Raw genomic sequence first — 23,792 nt, 5'->3', positions numbered from 1 at the left:
ATGGGGACTATTGGCTTCCCTAGGAGAGTGTCTTCATGATCACATCCCCTCAAGTTAGAGAGGATATCCAAATTCTCACGCCAAGAGACAGCGTGTGGTCACAGATAAAAAGTATTTCCAAGGAGAGCTGGAGGCAATGTCTCTCCTGGCCCTCTGGGCTCCTGGAAGTGGCAGATAATCTACACCCACAGTCTGGACATTCCTAACATGCCCCTAGATGAACCCCAGAGGATTCTTGAGCATCTTTAAAACAGACTTGGGAGCTCATACCCTGGGGCTGGGCTCCCTGGTGGCAGGCCTGCGGTGATTCTCTGGGCATGGCAGGGGCAGCCACCGAAGCAACTCAAATACCTGGAGGAGAAGCGGGCATCTTCTCAATGCTCATTCTCACCACCACCTACGGCCATTTCCAGAAAAGGCTGCTGGCAGTGCTCCAAATAAAGCCCCTCAGAAAGAAACTGGGCAGTGAGATGAGGGCGCAAGCTGAGGGAAATAAGCAGCCCAGACACACAAGCAGCTTCCCTTTGGGAGAAGACAGGGAGGGGGGTGCCTCCAAGTGATGCAAGCAGAGGAGGCTCCGGTCACTCCAGCTGTGTTGGGCTGAGGTTGGAAGAGCCACTTTCAGAACCACCTCCTCTCGCAAGCCCCAGTTTCATTAATAAGCCATTGACCTTGAGTTTGAGTCTGGGGTTGATTTGCGGCTCTGTCTGGGGGAACCCCAAGGGCCTGTGGCTTCACGGGAAGAAATCCTCCTCATTTTCACAGTGCTCGTTTTTCCTCTCCGCTTGCCACTGTGATCAAATTACGAGGCTGACGCTTCTTGGAGAAAATGTGTCCACGGTCCCAGGAGGCACTGCCCATTTACCTGTCTGATGGGTTTGGGGAGGGAAAGCAGGAAGTGTGTGTGTGTGTGTGTGTGTGTGTGTGTGTGTGTGTGTGTGTTCCTTCCTTCCCCTGTCCCTGGGAGTGTCTCTCCCACCTGGAATGGCCAACCGGCCAGCAGCAAGGACCCCAGGGAGGGCAGGCGCTGGAGTCTCAGCTGCAGGAGATCTGACAGGTGGCTGCGTACACGCTGCTGCCCACTGTGGCCCCACTGCTTAGGCTGCTGGTGGGATACTTGAGGGGCTTCATGCTGCTGTCCCTCTGGATGTGCAAGTGCTCCAGCCGCCAGCGCTCCCAGGTCTTCCGAAACTCCAGCTGGACCTTCCATGGGAAAAGGAGGGAAATGAAAGCCATCATGCAAACCAACTGCTCACAAAATGGCCCCACTATTACATTAGTGGGGAAGGGAAAAAAATCCACTGCATTATATTAAGAGACGCAAGTCAAGGCCTTCGGGCGCCTAAATTAATATCCCAATAAAATTGTTGATTGTTGTCTCCTGTTTTCTGCATCTCCTCAGGAGAGAGATCAGGTTGATGACCTAATTGGTCTTTTCCATCTCTGAACGCTGTGATTCAGCTAAGTACCTTTTACAATCCATCACAGTATTATTTAACGGAAAAGAAAGAGAGGGAGGGTGAAATGCAGGGAGACAGGAGATGGGAAAGAGAAGAGAGACTCTAGATTGCACAATCCCAATTTCAGGTTGGATGATGGAGAAGGGGGACAGCAACCCCCAACCCTCCTGGAGTCTAGAGGAGACCCTTCTCTACTCCCTGAGGGCTTCCATCCAGGCCCCAGCACCTCACCAGGGAGGAGGGAGGGAAGGAAGGAAGGTGGCTGAGATGTGCAGCGGCAGGGAGGAAGGGGCAGCCAATGAGGGCTTCTCAACTGATGCCATCCAGAGAGACTCTGCAGTGGCCATGGGGGTGCAGCCCAGGGGAGCTCAGTCAGTCAGGATCCCTGTTGTGCTGTGCTCTGGCTTCCCCATCAGGAAAAGCCTCTCAGGAGGGCTGATGCCTGGGGGCCAGATTGTTGGGGCAGAAAGAGGCAAATCCAAGTAGAAGAGCACAGTGGAACCCCCATCCCTTGAGGATTTGTGGCAATGCTATGGCTCCCTGTGGTGGCCAGTGATTCTGGTCCCTGGAGAGGCCTGCTGGAACCTTCATAGCTAGTCCTAGGGGGTCTGGACTGCTCTTCTGGGTGATGTTCCCATAAATTTGCTTTCCAGAGCTTCTTTGAAGTCCCCGCCCTTCCCACACCAGAGTGTCTGGGGTCTGGGCCCTTCCCCTTAGGCCAAATCACCAAGAAGCCCAGCTGCCAGCAGCTGTGGATAAGGGGCCAATCCCCCCCACCAGCCCCTGTGCAAACAACCCTCCTCTCCTCCTCCTTTGTCACCCATCCAGCTATGCCCAGCAGGACGCCTGGTATGGCTGCATGCCATCCCTTAAAAGAACTTTTTCTGCACTGAGTAGAGCTGAGATGGCCCAGAGGCTGCCTGCCAGGATGACGGCAGTATCCCATGCAGTGTCAGGGGCCCAAGCCTGGGTAGGGGAGGGAAGGAGGCTGAGCAGACACCACCTACAGCCACCCTGCTGTGTTGCCAGCTCCCTGCCTGGCCAAGCCTTTGTGAAGAGAGCACATGCTGACAGCTGGAGTGGGTGCCCTGAGTCCGGTGGTGGCCCCCATTTGTGTAGCTGCAGGGAAGCCAGTCTTGTTTCATAACCCTTCCACTGAGGTTGGGGGGACATGGTAAACTGAGGCACATCCCCGGGAAACCACCTCAGAGACCAAAGAGGTTTCAGGGACACCTGCAGGACTTCTCAGAGTGCTGACACACGGAGTCTCCTTCTGCCCCCATCTCCCTCAGAACTTTTCCTGAACCTCTGCTGTGACCCCTGTAATCACAATTGTCCTTGAAAACCACCATTTATTGGGCATTTACTGTATGCCCAGCATTTTCCATTGATGATCTTAGTTAACTTTCACATCGACCCTGCAAAGTAGCTCCACATTTAAAGATGAGAAAACTGAGGCACAGAGTGTTTAAGTATTTCCCCAGGTTGCTCTGCCAGGATTTAAACCTAGATCTGGCCTGATTCCAAGGCCCAGCTCCTGACCCCTGGCCTCCTGCCTGCGTGGCTCTTGAGATCCTGCCTGTCCCTTGTGCATCTCTTCCCCACTCAGCTGGGAGCACCACAGGGGCTAGGGCCACATCTTCCTCATCTCAGTGTCCCTGAACCTAGCACAGTGCCCAGCACAGAGCAGGTACTTCATACATATGTTTTAAATGAGCCAAATGAATGAGAACATAAATAAATGAGCATCTCACATGGGGCTCCTTCTGTTCCGCAGCTATGAAAATGAACCAACCAAGACAACACTAGGGGAAAGCATCACCCTGGAGGGTCCTTGTTCCTCAGAGAACTCTGCTGATGGAGTGGTGGACACAAGTCAACAGTGTCCATTGCACCTGTGGTAGACAGAGTTTCTTGGTTTGTCCAGCACGATCACCATTTCCACCAGCGAAATCTAGAGGGGCAGGCCAGGGAGAAATGCCCCTTTTGTCTTTAAAAATCTTGAGCACCTGGCCTGGCACTTAGGCCAGCACACTTCCTCCTCCACTACTGGATCTTATCCTCATCCCTGCCCTCGACCTCTGTAGTGCAGCACAATTCTCCTGACCGCCTTCTCCAGCCGGCATCATGCCAGGCTCAGGATCGGGGTTGAATTGGGAAGCTCATTCACCTTCATTTACACCTGGGGAGACATAGGCAAGGGAGGCAAAATGACTTGCCCCAGGTCACACAGCTCCGCGGTGGCAGGGCTGGGACCAGCACTCAGGGCTCTGAGTCACCTCACTGTGGCACAAGCTACAGCAAAACCACCTTCAGGCCTCCTCTTCCTGTCCCCACTCCCGCCCACCAGCAGCTGGTGCAGGCCTTGGCAGCCACACAGAACCAATATTCAAGCCATCTTTTCTCCTCAGGTCACAAGTACCTGGCATTGCCATGGCAACCCTGGGTCTGCAGAACAGCTCTTGTGGACAGAGGCCTCAGCCCCAGAGCCACGTGCGTCTTTTGTGGCCCAGTGACAATGATGTATCTGCACTTGTGCCTGGAGCAGCCAGGGCATGAGGAGTCTCGGGGTGGGGTTAAAAGAACTGGTGGTGCTCTGAAAGGTAACAGGTTCTCCTGTTCTTGGAGCAGGGCCTCTGGGACCCCATGGCACAAGCCTGGAAGATCCATGGGGAGATGCTAGCTGGGACCTATACAGCCAGGCCTGGTCAGAGAGATGCAACTCTGGTGATTCAGGGTGAAGTTCTTTGCAAAGAACTATTTCCTTACAAACGTATGTCTATCCCCTTACAAAGGTGGGCCAGCCATGGGTGGTGCATGAGGAGGGAGGTGATGAGACAGACGGCTGGGCTGGGGAGGATGGAATCTGGAGAGGCGGCTGAGCCAGGGGTCCAGGGAAGCTCTTCGTAATGGTGGCAGGGAAGCCAAGCATAATGTGTCTGCTAGGTAGGGCTGGGGTGAGTGGATCAGAGGAGAGAGGAGGGGGAAATGGGGAAGTGGGGGGCTGAGGTGACAAGGTGGCAGCAGGGTGCCTGTCTTTCCCCACGGGCCTCTGCTCCTCATCCCTGCACAGGGATACATGCCACCCTGTCCTGTCCCCATCCCTACTGGGCTGGAGTGGAAAGCGGCAGAGGTCAGGGCTGGGTAGCACCTCATCAGCTGGCTGAAACATTCCTGGAGGGAAGGCCACCCACAGAGCTTAGGTTTTTGCACTTCCTTGTTTGTGTCAGTTTTAAAGAAATTCAATGTGAGGATCTAGCTGTGGAGGAGAACCAGGGCTGCTGTGTCTTCCTGCCTCCTGTGGGTCAAGGACCTATTGGGTGAGGCCCTTCTCTCCTTCCCTCCCCTACCCTCCAAACTGAGCCCACTGAGTCTTCTGAGATCTGTCCCGGGAGCAGCCAGAATCCCATTGCCTGGCCCTGCCTTTGCCTCCCCAGCACTGGCTGCCCTGAGGTATTAAGTGGGATCTTGCCCCCACCACAGCCCACTACATCAACCACCTTCTAGCTATCGAATTAGGGCTACTCATTTCACTTTGCTGAGCCTTGATGTTCCTAGCTGTGAATTGGGGATACCATTCACAGCACTGGATGTAATGAGACTTTGAGCACCTTATATGCAGTAAGCACTTAAAAAAAACCTTGGTTTCCCACCCTTTTACAGCTCTGAGGGCCACGCTTTCCGCAGGAAGCCAGTTCAGCAGAGGCGGGAGGAAGCCTCAGGGACAAGGGAACATTCCTCTCCCTTCCCTTTCACCCAGCCTCATTTTCTCTGCACAGCATCCTCTGAAATTCCCTAGGCCCCTGTCTCGGGGAATCACTGAATATTGGTATCTAATAGCGATTGCTTACTGAGCATCTGGAGATGGTGGTGTGTGTTTCTTCATGCCAAGCAGCAACTGTGAGGAGCTCGGAGTGGCCTTCAGCATCCCACCTTAAAGGAGGGATCTGTTCTCAGTTCTCCTGTCCCACCTTTTTCAGATTTTCTTAATCCTCACAGGAATCTCAAAGGTAGGCATTATCACCCCCACTTTGTAGATGAGCAAACTAAGGTTCAGAATGGGTATGTAAGGTCTTTGAGGGTCAGTGTCCCTGGGTCACCTGAGCCCCAGCCCCACTAGTGCAAACCCTCACCTGGGCCTGAAGGGAGTGGCAGTCCTCAGTTTCCTCCCAGACTGTGGGGTGGACTCCTCCCTGCTGGCGGTTAATCCTGTTGTGGACACTTCCCCAGGGGCCCCGGTGCTGCCCCTACTATTATTATTTGTCTTCCCCTCTGGAAGGAATTTGGAGGAAGAGGCTGCTGTAGCATTTATGACACCCAGCCCAAAGATGAGTACCTTGGAGGAAGGAGCCTTTCCCAGCTGCCCACAAACGCAGGCACGCCCTCCTCCCAGGAGCGGACCATCTCAGTGATGGAAGGGAGGCCTGCAGCCCTACAGGCATCTGCAGGAGAGGGTGTTGGGCCAGCAAGAACCCCCTTCTTCCACCCTAGCACCAGAAAGCCACCCCCTTCCCCATAGTGAGCCAGGGCTCTTGCCTGTGTGTATGAAGAATGGGGTCTTCCTTCTTTAAGGCAGAATTAATTTGAGTCCTGGCTCTGCCATGCCACTATTTCCACACTTCATCTTAGCCAAAAGGCTGAGAAGCGATGTGTACGACTATTTCCAACCCAGGGCAGGTTTCTGATGCTCTCTGATCTTCAGTGTTCTCATGTATAAAAGTGGGAAGATGAAATAATAATTTTAGCAGGGTTTTTTGGAGGGATGTTGGGGTCATAATTAAATGAAATCGTGATTATTAAAGCCCCAAGCATGTGGCTTGAGTATACATGTGTTGAATCACTTTATAAGTGACAGTCACCACCACCAAGCAAAGGGGGTCATTGGGGACCCCCTTAACATGAGGCTGGGTCTTCGCCAAGCTCACATACCATAGGGTATGTCTGTACATGTACATGTGTGTATGTGTATGTGTATTCAGGTGTGAGAGACCCACGCACAGAAAACCAAATCTGTGGACAAGATGCCTCCTCAACCCTAGGGCCCTAGTGGACTGAGTCGGAGGTTTCAAGATTGATGGGAGTCCTCATTGTACAACTCCAGACTGGCCGATGGTACCCACCCACCAGGGACCCCACTGTCTCTCCCCAGAGCTTACCTCATTGTTGACAAAGCAGTATAAGATGGCCACCATCAGCCCCTGGAAACGAGAATCACATCAGGAGGGAGGAAATAGGCGAGAGGTCCCCTGCAGACTGGCCCTGGTCAGAAGCACCCTGGGACTCCATCCTCAATATCCCCCTCCTCAAATCCAGTGGCCCAGGGAGATCCAGGAATAGGGCAGGGGCTTCCCTCCCATTTCCTTTCTGGAGGAACAGCAGAGTTGCCCCTTTCTGACTAACCCTGGCTACAGGCCCCAGCTAGCCTGTCCCAATGGGTCTCCTAGGCATGTGCCATGGGGTCCAGGAGACCCTGCTCAGAAGCTGCCCAGAAGCTGCAAGATCCTACAGCCAATGTCCCCTTGAGGAGACCTGTCCCAGTGAAGTACAATGACTGATTGTGGAGAATATTCCCCACACCAGCCCCGTCTGTTAACACAGGACACCCAGAGCTCCAGAATTGTGTTCTGTGTGTCTGCACATGTCTGTAACACACACAAGCCCACATGTGTACAGGCATCTCATAACACTCTTGAGGGGCAGGGACTAGTGTTTTGTATTTTTACACCCGCTTAGCATCATTTAATGCTTATGGAGAGGACCAGTTCTTCTCTTTGAAACTGTGATGCCGTAACTCTGGTTTTAACGCCTCTGAGGCTCCTCTGTAAAACGGGGGCCACCCTGCACATCTCCTGGGTTCTGTGAGGAGTCAATGCACAATGCATATAAAGCACCTGGCAGGGTGCTCGCCACCCAGTAGATGGCAGCTGCAATGCCAGGCTGGGTATCCAGAGCTGCATCCAGGAAGGCTTCTTGTCCCATGTGCTTACAGAGAAGACTGGCCCAGGTATTGGGACACCTGGGGACACCAGATCTGGCTCTGCTCCAACTAGGTGACTTTGGGCAGGGATCACTCTCCCAGGTCTCAGCCTACCCCAGGTCTCAGCCTACTCTTTTTCATCTGCATGATACAGGCTAGTGTCTGTCCCACCCCCATTCCAGGACTTTACAAGCAAGTGCCCCCAGCCATGAAGTTACCTGGAAGGAGGTGAAGGAGAGCTCGGTGAACAGCTTGATGAAGCGCAGGGTCCCCCGGGCATGCTCGTCCATCACAAAGGCAAAGATGACCTCATGAGTCCCCAGCAGGGGGATGAGTGTCAGCGTGGACTTGGCAAGTCTGAGGGGCAGGGTGGAGACCTCTGGAGTCATTCTCTGCCTCTCCCAAGGACTCTTCTCCCTTTTCTCTACCCTCCCCACTTCCTACCAAGTCCTGACATCTGGGTCATGGATGTTCTCCCACCCCAAATACCCTGGGACAGGCTGCCTGGAGGGAAAGAATAGATGTCAAGACCCCAAGAATCCCAGGGGCTGCCCAGAGACAGGGCAAAAGCAAGGGTTAGGGGCTTCAGGCCAGGGCTGGGTGGGAGAAGAGGGTAGTATAGGGCTCTAAGCTAAGCATCCCAGGTTCTCTCTCTCTCTGCTGGAAGGAAAGGGACACTTGTTACGTCACCTGCATTTGATGTCTGTCTTGCACATGAGATTGGCCTTCAGTTTGGATACCACGATGCAGATGACCCGAACAAAGATGAGGAAGTTCACCTGCAGGGTGGCCAGGGATTGGCAGGGGGCACGAGCCCAGGCCTATCATAGCTGCCCCCGCCATCCCTGACACCATCACTCACCCCAATGGCAAAGAGAATGGGCAGCCGGATAATGAGCCAGTAGTTCATGTTGGAGTTCCTGGTCCAGCAGCTAGGGAGGGAGAGACATGCACACATGCCTTCAGCAGGACTCACAGGACCCCCAGCTCAGGTGTAGGCACAGGGGCTGCTGACACTCATGGCCATGTGGAGAACCACACACACAGATCCCAGGAGCCACTCAACAAGCAGTCCCACTGACCCGCACAGAGCTCTGCCAGTGCACAGCCACACAACACACGCGCACAGTCCAAATACACCATCATACACGGAGGTGCCCACGCCTCTAAACAAGCTCTCATGGACCTACCAACACAGTCATGCGTGTACCCAGCATCATATACAAAATGACACAAGCATGTCACTTGCAGATATTACAGAAAAACCTGCAGGAGGGCACCATATCCCCATAGATCCAGTTCCATCAGTCATCAAACAATCCTGGGGCAGGGGGAGAGGCAGGGAGGGGAGATTAGGGAACTAAATTCACATTCTAAAGTGGTCCCCGCCTTTATCCTCCTGACAGATGGGTGCCCCAGGTACCAAGGAATCCCATGGACCTTGAGGATGGGGACCTGGGCACACCTGCCCCCTTGGAGCAGGACACTCACCCCTCGTCCTCATACAGGTACTTGACAATGCCCCAGGGGACAACAAACAGCAGGGGGACACCTAGGAGAGAGGAAAAGACAGAGGGGAGAGGGGCTGGCAGGCCAGAGCCACAGTCCACACGCTGACGCCTCTCCTTGCCCCAGGCCTCTCACACTTCCAGCCCCTCTCCTTGCCTGGCCTCAATCTAGGTGTTCTAGTTTTTCTCTGGGCACCTGGGAAAACAGAGGCAGCAGGAGCCCCATGTGACTCCCAGACTCTTCCTTACAGAGAAGTCCTCAGCAGTCCTTCACCTCCTATGTGCCAGGCACACTGTCGGGACCTGCCCTGAGGATCCCAGCTGAGACACCAGGCCACAGACACCCAAGCAGTAGCGGGACCAGGCCATGCTGTGGGGACAGCATGGTGGATGAGGCGAGGAGCAGGCGAACCCTCGGATGCTCTTTTTCTTTCTTGCTTCAGCCCACTTGCCCATCTCAGTCAGCTCCTTCCGGCACTGGATGTCCTTTCAGTTGTCTAGTCCCTACCCCTGTGCACCTGTGTGTCTGCGCAGGTGTGTGAATACACACACATGAGCCCACATGGGTGCAGGTATCTCATACCACTCTTGAGGGGTGTTATGGCCTTGGCAGAATCCTGGAATGGAGACAGGAGACCAGTCCTTGATGCCAACAGACCAAGTAACTGTCCGCAGTGGCCTACAATAACAAGAGCTACAAAATACTACTTTCCACTCGGCTGAGACTTGGCTTGTGTGGTAGACAGCCTCTAAGATGGCCATGGGGATCCCACCTCCCGTGCTCATACCTTTGTGTGGTCGACATTGTGTCAGCATTGTTTCGTGTGACCCACAACATCTGGCGGAAGTGATAGCATGCCACTTCTGATTGTTATAAAAGATATTCTGGCTTGTTTTGCACACACCGTCTCTTTCTCTGATCACTTGCTCCAGGGGAAACCAGTTGCCATGTCCTGAGGGCACTCAGAAGGCCTAGATAGAGGCCTCTGCAGCAAGAAATGGAGGCCTCCAGCCTCTAGCCAGCGAGGAACTGGGGCTTCCTGCCAACAGCCTTGGGAGTGAGCTTCGACGTAGATTCTCCATCGCCAGTTAAGCCTTGAGATCATAGCACCCCTGGTGACAGCTGGCTACTTCTCTGTGAGTGCCCTGATGCTGGAAGGAGGTCTCAGAGAGAAGGGACAGCAGGGAGCAGGGATGCCCGAGAAGGAAGCTTCTGTATGCGGAGGTGGTTCAGGAAATTGGCATGGTCTTGCTTAGAGAGTTTTCTCTGTGAGATCCTGAGCCACAAGGCACCCAGCTAAGTTGGACAGAGATTCCAGATCACAGGAACTGTGAGATAACAATCGTTCATTGTTTTAAGTAGCTGAGTTACAGGGTTAATCGTTATGCAGCAATAGAGAATTAATACAACTGGTTCCCAGTTCCTTGAGTACAGAGGCTGGGCCTCTCACTCACCTTCAGAGCCTTAATGCCCAGGTCACCCTGAAAGCTCGATCTGTGTTGATTAATTTAAAATTGGAGCGTCCTTCCTCACATGACATGAGGAGACGGATCAGGGGTTCAGAAGAGCACAGGTGGGGCTCGAGTCTGGGGCTGCAGTCCACGCCCACTCCCACTGCCCTCAATGGCTTTCTGCTCTGGCTATCTCCATGCCTGTCTCCACTGGCGCCTCCCTCAGTGTTGGAGAAGTGTCTGAGATAGGTAAGCGTGTGCGTATTAAGGTATGTAGACCTGTGTGTGAGGGTGTGGTGGCTGGAATGTGCATGTGCACATGTGGCTTTGGGGAATCTCTGCCAGGAGCACATTTCCAGGACAGAATGACTTCACAGCCTTTCCTGTCACCATCATCTATATCTTTAGCTCATCAGTAGCTGTCCACTCAACAGCAGCTACTAAGCAGGTTGTGTGTCCGGATCTACTATGCTTGATGATGCAGGGAAGGATAGAGAAAGCAAAGGAGCCCCCAGCTGAGCAGCATTCTTCATCAGCTCGCTCTCTCTCAGCCCATTTATTTTTACACAAATCAGACCTCTCAGAATCCACGGTGCTTTAATAATAGGCCTTTATGGAACTGGACAAGGAGTGGGATGATCTCCAAAGGCCCCAGCACATGGCACAGGCCCTGCCACATAGAAGATGCCCAATGAGAATGGAATGAATGAATGGGTGAGTCAATAAATCAAAGACGGGAGGAAACTTCTCTAAACAAGAGCATGCGTATTGCCTGAACCACATATACATACAGATGCTTCCTTCTCAGGCATCCCCACCTGCTGCTGCCCCTTCTCTCTGAGACCTCCTGGAAGGAGGAAGGATCAGGGCACTCACCCATGTTATCAGCCAGACCTGGCAAGCTTCGCTCATCGTCAGCATTTCCTTAACAAGGCCTTTTCAAAAAACATAGGCACAAAGTCCTGCCGCATGCAAGCATTACACACTCCCTGCTGGCTTCATCTTTCTCCCATTTAGAAAACGAGCAAGACAGGTTGGAAAAAAAGCTCAAAGCAAGACACACAGAACCGGCTCCGGGAAATAATGATTTCCTCATCCATCACTCGCCTCTCTCCTGCACAGCCTCCCTGTGGGTTTCTACAGGCCCCTGACTGCCTGGGGACTGCAGGAGAAGCTGCCATGCCCTTTGGGGGACCGCTCCAACTGTGCCAGAGTCCCAGTTTTAATTCTTCTACTTGCACACAAAGCTAAAAGTTGTTTCCCAAGTATCCCAGCTTGGGCAAGGCCTCCTGGCATCATGTCTGAGCTCCTAGCAATCTGTGAACCTCTGTCTCTCCCCATCCCGATTCCTCAGGAAAAGGTGTTCTGATTGGAGCAGGGTGTCCTCCAGGTCTGGCCCTTGTGCTCTCACAGACCCCGAACCCTGAGCTCGGGTGTGAGGTGGTAGGGAAAGGACTGGTACTGCCCCCCCACCTCCCACTCCGAGACCTCCAGGGCTGTGTGTCCCCACCAAACTCCGACCAGCTAGCCCCACTCCTCTGCACACATCACACACGTCCCTTGATTGTTCCTGCCCTCGGGTCGCCATGGTGACAGGCACTAACAGTGCTGATGCTATTTCCTAGAATGGACAGACACTGTGCCCCACCCTGAAGACAGCCCTCCCTGAGCTCCCTCGATGGCCTCCCTCCTCCCCCACCCCTAGTGAGCTGCAGGGCTCTTCATCGGCTCCAGCAGGAGGAAGAAGCCTTGAGGAGAAAAGGCCAAGGAAGGGATTAGGTCCCAGGGGAGAAGGAGGCAGGTGAGGAGCAGGGATCTGTGAGCAGGAGCCAGGCCTACCTGCTCATCTGTGCAGAGGCCTGAGCCTGCTCAGGGGTGCTACAAGGGACTGAAGCATTGCAGCTGGGGCCAGAGAACTGGGCATGATGGCCACGGGCCCAGAGCCTGGAAGTCAGGAGGCCTCGGTTACAGGGCCTGCTTTGCCTCTAAGGCCCTGCCCACTCTGGGCCTTGGTGCCCTCAAGACACTGGTCACATTAAAATCTCTCAGGCTACCCTTCTCCGGGGCAGGGTGGTGGGGGGTGGTATACAGAGCAAAGTGGCTGAGGAACACCAGTAAAAATAAATGAAGTGCAAGGATAGGGGATGGAGAAGTCGAGAGGGCAGAGAGCACAGGGCCACCAGGGCCGGTGGTCTGAGGCAGCTTCCTGAAGAGGCAGCTGACACCCTGGTGTGCAAAGGATGCTCTCTGAACATTCCTGCATGGAGAACAGCTTTGCAAAGGCTCAGGCGAAGGGCCAGTGTCAGGGAAGAGGGGCGACTGGGGGAGCAGTCTGGGTGTGACTGAGCTGGGAAGTCCCTGGAGTTGGGTGGCAGGGGCAGCCATGGTCAGAGCATCGTGAGGTGGGTGCATGAAGGAAGGAAGAGTGAATGGAGTGGCGAACAGGGTGGGGTATTATGTGAAACAGGAAAATCCACAGATTCAATGACAGATTGGGGAGGGCCAGACGGCAGGGCCTATTTTCGGGGCTCCGAGGGCCCCTTCAGAAAGGCCTGTTGCATGTTTTCTCAGGGGTGAAGGGGATCCCAGCCCCCTGCCCAACCCCAGCCCTGCCCCTCATTAGAATCCCACGTGGTGAGAGGCAGAGGCACAACCAGAAATGTTCCAGCAAAAAAAAAGACACAGTGGTTCTTGGCAAACTTTTTTGGCTAGAACATTTCCAGCTGGGCCCCAGGCACATTCGCAGTCCACCCTTTCCTTGGCTGGCCTCTGGTCTCCCTGCCCCACCCTACTTGGCTCTCCTCTGAGCCCTCCTCTTTATCATCATGTGACAGAGCACCCTCAGCGTCCCTCCCCAGAAACCCCCCTGCCCTCTTGATCCCCTCTGCACCTTGAGGCCCAGGACTCACCATTTCCCTTGGGTTTTTTTTTTTTTTTTTTTTTTTGAGACGGAGTTTCGCTCTTGTTGCCCAGGCTGGAGTGCAATGGCGCGATCTCGGCTCACCACAACCTCCGCCTCCTGGGTTCAAGCAATTCTCCTGCCTCAGCCTCCTGAGTAGCTGGAATTACAGGCACACGCCACCATGCCCAGCTAACTTTTTGTATTTTTAGTAGAGACGGGGTTTCACTATGTTGACCAGGATGGTCTCGATCTCTTGACCTCGTGATCCACCTGCCTCGGCCTCCCAAAGTGCTGGGATTACAGGCTTGAGCCACCGCGCCCGGCCTCCCTTGGGCTCTTAAGACCACGTGACCCCATGTGGTCTTAAGAAGACAGTGCCATGACCTTCAGTGGTGGGTGTGATAGTGGTAGAGGGTGGTACTTGGCCACATGGGGGTGGAGGCTTCCATTAAGGGTGGTGAGTTATACAAAGGAGGGGAGGACCATAACCCCTACAGAGTCTTAACAGCACAAGGGCAGAAGGCCCTGCACCCAGGAAGAGGGTTACCCAGTGTGCTCTGCCCCTTGCCCAGCAGTGCGTTCTAAGTACCATGTTGGAAGAGGGGTCAAGGTCTCCCACCCCCATGCCACAGGTCCAGGGGTGTGATGGTGGGCCTTACCCCAGCCTATGCTCACATAGAGCCTGAAGATTCGTTGCTCGGAGAAGACTGAGAAGGCCAGCAGTGTGTACAGGTACACGCCCTCCACCAAGAGCCAGTAGTAATTGGCTGCCACACAGTACTGCATGAGCAGAAACACCAGGCGGCAGCCCAGAGAGTCCTGGGGGCAGAGGAAGGGTGCCATGGGGACAACAGCTCTGCCCTCTGCCTCTCTTGATACCACTCCCCATCCTGCTCCAGCCACTATCCTGCCACGGTGAATGCAGGAGGAGAGAGCTGACATCTCTGGCTAGGGCTAGTGCTAAGGACTTTCTATGCTTTAGCTCATTGAATCCTCACTATCGTGATTGGAAGAAAGTAATATTATGCCCCTGCAGGTGAGAAAACTCAGCCTCAGAGAAGTAAGTGACTTCCTTAAAAGTATACAGATAGTAAGTGACAGAGCTGGGATTCAAACCCAAGTGTGTCTCCAAACACTACTCTTTTGTGTCAGACTGAGAAGTCCCTAGGGCAGTGTTTCCTCCCTTAGACTGGGGGCTCCCCCAGGTAAACTGCCTCTCTCATCAGACTGGAGGGTCCCAAGGTGAACTGCCTCTCCCATCAGACTGGGGGCTCCCAAAGGGCCAGCACTGGGCAGCTCTTGCCTTCCCCTGTGCCAGGCCTGGCTAGGGTGGCAGAGGCAGGCCTCCTCTGACCACCCACCCCTCCCGAGGCAGTCCCGGATGCTCCACACACCTGGTAGGAGAGGAGCTCATCCCACTGGTGCTGCCGGGCAGCCGTGCTGTACATCCACTTGAGGGTTGCGTCCTTGATGAAGACGGACAGTGCTCGCAGGATGAAGGATGCAAACAGGTTCAGGTGAATGTAGTTCCGGGTGCAGTGCAGGTGTCTGAGGGAGAAAGCAGGGCCCTTCCCTGGCAAGGCTGCCAATGGTTCTGCTCTACAACCGCAGGCTCTCAAGCTAACACACACATCAGGCATTTCTGGCCCCGAGACTGTGCCTGTGTCTTCTTCTGTGAGTGCCCCTCGTCCCCATCATCGTGAAAATCCTTCCATCCAACTCAAATCCTGCCTCTCCATGAAGGCTTCTGCTGTGCAGTCACTGCCCCCTCCTCCCATCCACATTCTATCCTTCTCTCTGCAGCATCTTCTTTTAGACAAGGTCATTCGTAACTGAAGACATTTATGCCTGAGATCAGTTTCCCCAATGGAGACTTTGCTTCTTCATAACAGGGCCCACATCTTAAATGACTCACAGAGGCAGACCAGGACTAGGCACTGGGAGGGAATTCAGAAACTACTGGAGAGAGTTTTAATATCCTTTCATGTGAAACTGTGTCACAAATCGAAAGTACAAGGGAATTTCTTAACCTAATAAAGGCTATCTACCTTACCGGGAGCAAACATCAATCTTAACTGAGAAACTCTGGGAGCATTTCCTGCGAAAGCAGGAACAAAGTAAGGATATCTGTTATCATTGCTTCTAGTCAACATTGTAACTAAGATGCTGCCCACTATAATAAGGCAAAGGAAAACTGTACAAGAATTGGAAATAAACAAAATGGTTATTACTTGTAGATGATAGATTATCTTCATAGAAAACCCAAGAGAATCTACAGAATCTACAGACAAATTATTAGAACTAAGAAGACAGTTCAGCAAGGTTGCTAATAAGTATGTTTATATATACCAGCAATGAAAAATTTAATAGTAAATGTTTAAAAATAATTCATTTGCAATATTTTAAATAAACTACCTAGAAATGAGTCTAACAGAAGATGTTACGTAAGACCTCAATGGAGAATTTTATAAAACTTGCTTAAAATTAATAAAGAAGACTTAAATTAGTGGGAGATAGATACACCACATTCACAGATAGAAAGACCCACTATCTTAAAGGAGTCTAGTCTCTCCATATTAATAAAAATTCTAAGTTATTTTTAAAGTAGAACTTTAAAAACTTATAAAGAAGGGCCGGGCATGGTGGCTTACACCTGTAATCCCAGCACTTTGGGAGGCCGAGGTGGGTGGATCACCATGTCAGGAGTTCGAGACCAGCCTGGCCAACATGGTGAAACCCCATCTCTACTAAAAATAAAAATATTAGCTGGGCATGGTGGCAGGCACCTGTAATCCCAGCTACTCTGGAGGCTGAGGCAGGAGAATCATTTGAATGTGGGAGACAGATGTTGCAGTGAGCCAAGACTGTGCCATTGTACTCCAGCCTGGGTGACAGTGCGAGACTATGTCTTGAAAAGAAAAAAAAAACTTATAAAGAAGATCTGGGACTAAGAATACTCCAGACACTTCTAAAGAATCACAGAGGAGAGGCTTTTGCTATATGATTTCTAGTAAATCTACAGTAGTTAAGGCACCATGGTATCAGGATGAGGAAAGATAAACAGCTTAACAGGAAAAAACTGCGGGTGACCAAAACCAACCCATGCAGATATGGAGTCTTGCTACACGGAAGGGCAGTCATTGTAAACCGAAGGGGGAAGGAAAAGCTATCAATAAACGATACTCAGGCAGCTAACTCCATATATAGAAAAATAAAATGAAATCCATTATTTGTATCATACACAAATATGAATTCCAAGCAGATCAAAGAACCATAAGGAAGAACAAAACCCTGAAATTTACAGAAAATATAGATGACTATAGATGACTATCTTTATGACACTAGGATAAGGAAAGATTTCTTTTCTTTTTTTCTTTCTTTTTTTTTTTTTTTTTTTTTTGAGACAGAGTCTTGCTCTGTCGCCAGGCTGGAGTGCAGTGGCACAAGCTCGGCTCACTGCAACCTCTGCCTCCTGGATTCAAGCGATTCTTCCGCCTCAGCCTCCTGAGTAGCTGGGACCACAGGCACGTGCCACCATGCCCGGCTATTTTTTTTGTATTTTTAGTAGAGACGGGGTTTCACCATGTTGGCCAGGATGGTCTCGATCTCTTGACCTCGTGATCTGCTGGCCTCGGCCTCCCAAAGTGCTGGGATTACAGGTGTGAGCCACCGCGCCCGGCCAGAAAGATTTCTTAATAAGATTGTCCAGAATTTGTTCTTTGGAAAAAATGGATAATTTAAAATCAATTAATAAAACTCATTGTTATCAACTGGTATATCTTTATTGATAAACTATTCATCAATATCAAATTGATAAACTTTATTCCATTAAAATGAAGAACTTCTGTGCATAAGTGCATAAAGCCATCATAAAATGAGTGAAAAAACTAAGCCACAGACTAAAGAGAGGGTAAATCCTGGATTAGTATCCAGAATGTGTAATGAATATATAAAATAGAAAAGAAAAATTCAAATAAGCCAATGAAACAGTAAGCAAAGGATATAAAAAAGCAATTCATAGAAGAAATCACGAAAAATGCTTGCTCTCTCTAAGAATCCTGAATATGCAAATTAAAATCATGACACAATTTCACATATTTCAGGTTAGCAGCAGTTAAGTCTGAAAACACTAAATACTGGTGATAAGGCTACCCAAAGGAAGCTGTCTTTTATTACTTGTTAGAAGGGAAACTGGTGTGACCACTGTGAAGTGTAAGTTTACACCTAGAAAAATTGCAAAAGCAGGTGATAGTCAGATCTGGCAATTCTACTCCTGGTTATATGGCCCAGAGAAATGCACAAGTAAGAATGTTCATTGCACCAACATTTGCAATTCAGAAAGACAAAAAAAGAAAACAACTCACATGTCCATTAAAAGGATAACGGATAAACTGTGCTGTATTATGCAATGGAATATGGACTGGCAGTTAAAAATCCACAAAACAGGACTACTTGCATCAATGTGAATAAATCTCACAAAAACATAACATTGGACCAAAAAAATTACAGAAAAATATGTCTACGGGCCGGGCGCGGTGGCTCATGCCTATAATCCCAGCACTTTGGGAGGCCGAGGCAGGTGGATCACGAGGTCAAGAGATCGAGATCATCTTGGCCAACATGGTGAAACCCTGTCTCTACTAAAAATACAAAAAACTAGCTGGGCGTGGTGGCGCGTGCCTGTAATCCCAGCTACTTAGGAGGCTGAGGCAGGAGAATTGCCTGAGCCCAGGAGGCGGAGGTTGCGGTGAGCCGAGATCGCGCCATTGCACTCCAGCCTGGGTAACAAGAGCGAAACTCCGTCTCAAAAAAAAAAAAAAAAAAAAAAAAAAAAAGTCTACAATTTGAATGTTGTGTTTGTCCAAAATTCATGTTAAAACTTAAGCCCCAATGCAATAATAGTATTAAGAGGTGAAGCCTTCAGAAGATGATTAGATCATGAGGGCTCCGATCTCAAGAATGGGATTAGTGCTCTTATAAAAGAGGCCTTCGTGAGTTTGTAAGCCTTTTTGGCCTTTTGCCTTCTGTGATGCAAGGGCATGGTGTTCACCCCTTCCCCACCATGTGAGGACACAGTGAGAAGACACCATCTCAGAAGCAGAGAGCAAGCCCTTACTAGACATCACACCTGCTGGTGCCTTGATCTTGGACTTCCCACCCTCTAAATTGCGAGAAATAAATTTCTATCACTCAAAACTTACCCAGTCTAAGGTATTTTGTTATAACAGCAGGCAAAGACTAAGACAGAAATTGGTACTGAGAATGGGGTGCCATGTAATAAATACCTAAAACATAGAAGTAGCTTTGGAACTTGGTGGTGGGCAGAAACTGGAAGAATTTGGAGAAGCAGGCTAGAAAAAGTCTACATTGCCGCAAATGGGCCATACAGGATGATTCTGGTGAGGGCTCAGAAGATGATGAGAGCTACGTAGAAAGTTTCAATATTTGTAGAGATTATCTAAGAGGCTGTAAACATAATAATGGTAGAAATAGGAACAGTAGGGCTTGGTGTGGTGGCTCATTCCTGTAATCCCAGCACTTTGGGAGGCCAAGGCAGGTGGATCACGAGATTGAGAGATCGAGACCATCCTGGCCAACATGGTGAAACCCCGTCTCTACTAAAAATACAAAAAATCAGCTGGGCATGGTGGTGCTTGCCTGTAATCCCAGCTACTCAGGAGGCTGAGGCAGGAGAATTGCCTGAACCCAGGAGGTGGAGGTTGCAGTGAGCCGAGATCGCACCATTGCATTCCAGCCTGGGTAACAAGAGCGAAACTCCATCTAAAAAAAAAAAAAAAAAAAAAAAAAAAGTAAAAAAGAGAAATAGGAACAGTAAAGGCCATTCTGATGAGGTCTGAGACAGAAATGAGGAGCATGGCATTGGAGATCAGAGGAAAGGCCATCTTTGTTATAAAGTGGCAGAGAACTTGGCTGAATTGTGTCTATGTCCAAGTGTTTTGTGGAAGCAAGGATTCATGAGCAATGAAATTAGGACATTTGGTAGAAGAAATCTCTAAACAAAGTATTGAGGGTACTGCATGGCTTCTCTTGACTGCTTATAGCAGAATATGAGAAGAGAGAAATGAAAGATGAATTTATAATCAAAAGAGAAGCAGAACCTAAAGATTTGGAAAATTCTCAGTCTGGCCATATTGTAAAGAATGCAAAAGCATGTTCAGAAGACCATACCAAGGGTGTGGCCTGGTGAACGTTTGATAAGATTAGTATGGATAGAAGAAAGCCAGGTGCTATTCATCCAGAAAATGGAAGAATGACCCTGAATGCATTTCAGAGACCTTAGGTCCAGATGTCAGGGCCTTGGGAGCAGAACAGTTTGAGGGGAGGGGCCCAGGACAGTGTGAGACACTGGGAGTCACCGCCCAGGGCCACCTCCTGTCTCTGCTCCCTACACTTGGGTGCAGTGCTCCTTGGCCATCCTAGCTGTGGCTCAAGTGGGTCCAAACAGAACTCAGGTCATCCCTGAGTTATACCACACCTGGCCCTATGGCTCCCTTTTGAAATGAGAATGTCTGTCCCATGAAATGAAAATGCCTGCCCCACCATTTCATTTTGGAAACACGTAACTTCTGTGATGTCATAAGTTCACAGCTAGAGAGAAATTTCCTTCAGGAGGAATCACCCCTTGAGTCTCACTCATATCTGATTTAAATGACATTTAGATGAGACTTTGGACTTAGACCTTAAAGTTAATGCTGGAATGAATTAAGACTTCGGGGCTATTGGGATTAAATGAGTGTACTTTGGATGTGAGAAGGACAGGAATTTGGGGAGGCCAGGGGCAGAACGCTATGGTCTGAATGTTGTATCACTCTAAAATTCATATTGAAACTTAGTCCCGGAGACAATCGTATGAAAAGGTGAGGCCTTTAGGTAATTAGGTTGATGAAGGCTCTGCCCTCACAAATGGGATTAGTACCTTTTAAAAGAGGCCCGAGGGTGTTTGTGAGTGCTTTTCACCCATTTGCCCTTCTGCCACGTGAGGACACAGTGAGAAGGTGCCATCTTGGAAAGAGAGGACGAGCACTTACTAGACACGGAATCTGCTGATGCCTTGATCTTGGACTTCACAGCCTTCAGAACTGTGAGGAATACATTTCTATTATTTATAAACCACCCAGTCTAAGGTATTTTGCTACAGCAGCAGGAATAGACTAAGACAAATATGTTCAACACACTATTAAAAATACATAGAACCATGCTATATATTTCTATAGCTATTCATGGATGTGGTAAAAGTACAAGGAAATGTGTGGGAATTAAAAGAGGCACATTCAGGGCTCTGATGGGAGTCGGGCAGGGAGAGGGATGTGATTAGAGAGGGTTACCCAGAGAAGTATAACTATGGGATGTGTTCTTAGGCTGGATGGTATGTGCATGAGTGATCATAATATCGTCATTGAATTTTCAAATTGCTGAAATAATTCATAATAAAAGAGTAGAATATTCATTGAATGAATGCATTTATTGAGCACCACGTGCCCAGGACTGTGCCAGGTGCCTTGAAGGTGGGAGGGGGAATGCCACCTCTCCTGCTCTTGCTGCCTGGTGTCCTGAGGTCTCATTCCCCCAGACTCCCCCCTCTTTGAACCTAGGCCCCCTGTCCCACCTCCACCAAGTGCAAAGGAGCTGGAAGAACCTAGTACTCTGTTCCCAGCTCTTAGTCTGGGAGGACCAAATTATCTAGGTTAGACCTAAGGAGGAACGTTTCCACTGGGGCCGAAAAGCTCCAAAGGAAGGACGATCTCTAATCCCCAAGATCTTTTCTAAAATCACACTACATTCTTGATTGTTAAAGCAACACATATTCACTGGAGAAGATCTCCTGGGATTTTCCATAACCCCATCACCCACAGTTAAGGTTTTGAGGTTGGCGGTGCATGTGTGGTATTTTCGTTCTTTTTTGCAGTTCATATGCACACATTTTCATAGTGGAGACTAGACTGAGAACACAGTATCATATCCTGTGTTTTCAACCTCATATTCTATGGTAAGGCCTCTCTAGAGAGCTCTTGAGCGAAAGACGGTGCTGCGCTGTTGCTTTGATATCGAGCTGGGCTGCTTCATCCTAACTCCTCCTCCATCCGGGAAAGCTAGGATGAAGCAGCCCCTCCCAGGGTCTGGGCCACCTTACCTGAAGCCAAGGAGGATCGCAGAGGCGATGACCAGAGCAGAGAAGGAGAGTGCATAGCCCACCGTGTAGATGATGTAGAGGGACAGGAGCTGCTCCTCCGGCGAGCTCTGTGGGACACGGGGAACGTAAGTGTACATGGGCAGCCCATGGACCTCTCCCCACACAGTCTTCCTTCCCATGGGACAGAGGCAGAGCTGGGGCCCCAAGTCAGGACTCACGGGGGATACCAAGACCAGAAAGAGAATAACCATAACCTACAGCGATGGCTCTTGGATGTCTTGGGTCCCGTTCCAAGGCCAGAGAGGTGAATACACACCACCTTTGTGTGCAAAGCCCCCAGAGGCAGGGGGATGAATGGAATGGCCACAGATGCCCCCACCAAAGCCAAGAGTCTTTGCTCCAGTGAAGCCAAGACACTGCTCCCCACCTCCCTGGCTCAGAACCCTTCCTCAACTCACTCTCTCCCCTCGCTTGGACTCCAGGCACTCCGACAAGTCCCTCCAGGGCAGGCTGGAGTTGTCCTTGTGCAGCCAGAGGCCCTCAGCTGTGCAGAACCGGTACACATGGCCCTGTAGCACTGGGGTGGGGAGACCTGGCCCTGAGCCTCAGCCCAGAATAGGGCAGCCTGCCCAGTGCTAGATGCCTCCCTTCCTCTCCATCCTGAGGGCCATTCCTGCTCCCCGAGAACTGACCCCTCTGAGTTAGTGACATCCTTTTCCCTCCTTCACATACCCACACCCACACCCACACATACACCCCTGGACCTTCCTCCCCTGACATACACCCTGTTGGTCCAGGGACAAGACGGGGGTCACCAAGGTAGGGGCTCCTCAGCCCCACCCTCAGCCCTGCCTCTCAGCCAACCTAGGACACAGTTTAGTGAATTCATGTCTTTGAAGTGAGACGAGTTTAGCTCAGTTCCACGTCCCTGTCTCCAGCCTCAAATCACGCTCCTGACAAGGTCTGGCGCCGTGCTGGCCCCACAGTGGCTCGCTATTTCTGATTTTCAGAACTCAGCCCCCACCTCCCTCCCACACTGCTTGGGGAAAGCAGACCCTGGGAACAAGGTTGGCACTGAGTTCCCAAGAGAAGGGAAGAGAGGCAGAGCACTGATCTGAGAGAGACACACACACAGCCCTCCCCATTAGAAGTCCCAATCTGATGGAGGAGACACAGACCTACCCTCAAGGACCTCCAGGTCTGAGAAGAGTATACAGCCTCATGGTACATAGGCAGCCTTGGCCTGTGGAGATTCCCCATAGAAAAGGGGAAGATCCCGCTCCTATCTTCACTGAGCCTCTAATTATATGTTGGAAATGGAGATAGCCCTTGGGGAGAGGAAAGGGATCCAGACCCTTCCCTCAGGGAGCTCCCTGTCTGAGGATGGTGGCACAGTCCCTGGCTTCAGAGAATTAAGACTCACACAGAAAAAAAAAACAAAAACAAAAACAAAAACAAAAAACAAGAAAGATCTCAGAAAGGAAGGGCATAGATTCAGAGATCAAATGCAGGCCCTGCAGAAACGAGGCAGGGCACTGCCTGTGCACATTGGCATCCCAGCAGAGGCTGTCCCCCACCATGTCCCATGTCCACCTGCTAGGGAGATGCCTGGTCTTGGCCTCAGGTTTGCTGTGAGGCTGATAGAGGCCACTGTTTACCTGCATCCACGAGGAAATGCCTCATTCCTGGTCTCCCAGCAGAGGAACTTCAGTCCGACACCAGGGCCAAGGAACTTGAGACAAAAGGGCACAATGAGAGGGTGGGGAGGACACTGGCCTGTAGGGGGCACAGGGGGACCAAGGAGGGGAGCTGCAGCCAGGACAAACTTTAAAAGACGTCAGCCTTCCAAAACACTAGAAGATTTTAAAGAGCAGTTTCCCCAGCTGTGGGAGAAAGGAGGGAGTGAAGGCCAGAGAATGGAGAAGGCACCAGAGGCCAAGGGAGCAGCAGCTGGTCAGTGTTCCTGTGGAGAGACAGGAGTCAGAACTGGGTGTCAGCTGGGCACAGTGGCTCACAGCTGTAGTCCCAGAACTTTGGGAGGCTGAGGCGGGCGGATTGCCTGAGCTCAGGAGTTGAAGACCAACCCTGGCAATATGGAGAAAACCCATCTCTACTAAAAATACAAAAAATTAGCCAATAGTCCCAGCTACTCAGGAGGCTGAGGCACAAAAATCACTTGAACCTGGGAGGCGGAGGCTGTAGTGAGCTAAGATCGAGCCACTGCATTCCAGCCTGGGCAACAAAGTGAGATTCTGTTTCAACAACAACAAAAGAACTGGGTCTCCTGAGAAGAGGCTTCATTAATATGTGGGGTGTCTGTGTGTGTGTGTGTGTGTGTGTG

At 50.9% G+C, this 23,792-nt stretch overlaps 1 protein-coding gene across 1 annotated transcript in view; it reads right to left on the bottom strand.

Annotated features, from left to right (window-relative positions):
* Positions 1-950: 950 nt before the first annotated feature.
* Positions 951-23,792, bottom strand: part of GLP1R (glucagon like peptide 1 receptor) — a 37,981-nt gene continuing 15,139 nt past the window's right edge. Inside the window, exons 4-13 of the mRNA XM_039467542.2 lie at positions 21,910-22,028; positions 21,452-21,558; positions 14,694-14,847; positions 13,959-14,118; positions 8,929-8,989; positions 8,300-8,369; positions 8,128-8,216; positions 7,656-7,794; positions 6,617-6,658; positions 951-1,203 (exon numbers count right to left, since the gene is read on the bottom strand). Coding sequence (XP_039323476.1) covers positions 1,036-1,203; positions 6,617-6,658; positions 7,656-7,794; positions 8,128-8,216; positions 8,300-8,369; positions 8,929-8,989; positions 13,959-14,118; positions 14,694-14,847; positions 21,452-21,558; positions 21,910-22,028 — 1,109 coding nt within the window. The 3' untranslated portion in view covers positions 951-1,035. The remainder of the gene's footprint in view (positions 1,204-6,616; positions 6,659-7,655; positions 7,795-8,127; positions 8,217-8,299; positions 8,370-8,928; positions 8,990-13,958; positions 14,119-14,693; positions 14,848-21,451; positions 21,559-21,909; positions 22,029-23,792) is intronic.

Source organism: Saimiri boliviensis, chromosome 4, assembly GCF_048565385.1.
Source record: "Saimiri boliviensis isolate mSaiBol1 chromosome 4, mSaiBol1.pri, whole genome shotgun sequence".
Taxonomy (NCBI): Eukaryota; Metazoa; Chordata; class Mammalia; order Primates; family Cebidae; genus Saimiri; species Saimiri boliviensis.
The sequence above is the reverse complement of the archived record's forward strand: the minus strand, read 5'-3'. Positions and strand labels throughout refer to the sequence as shown.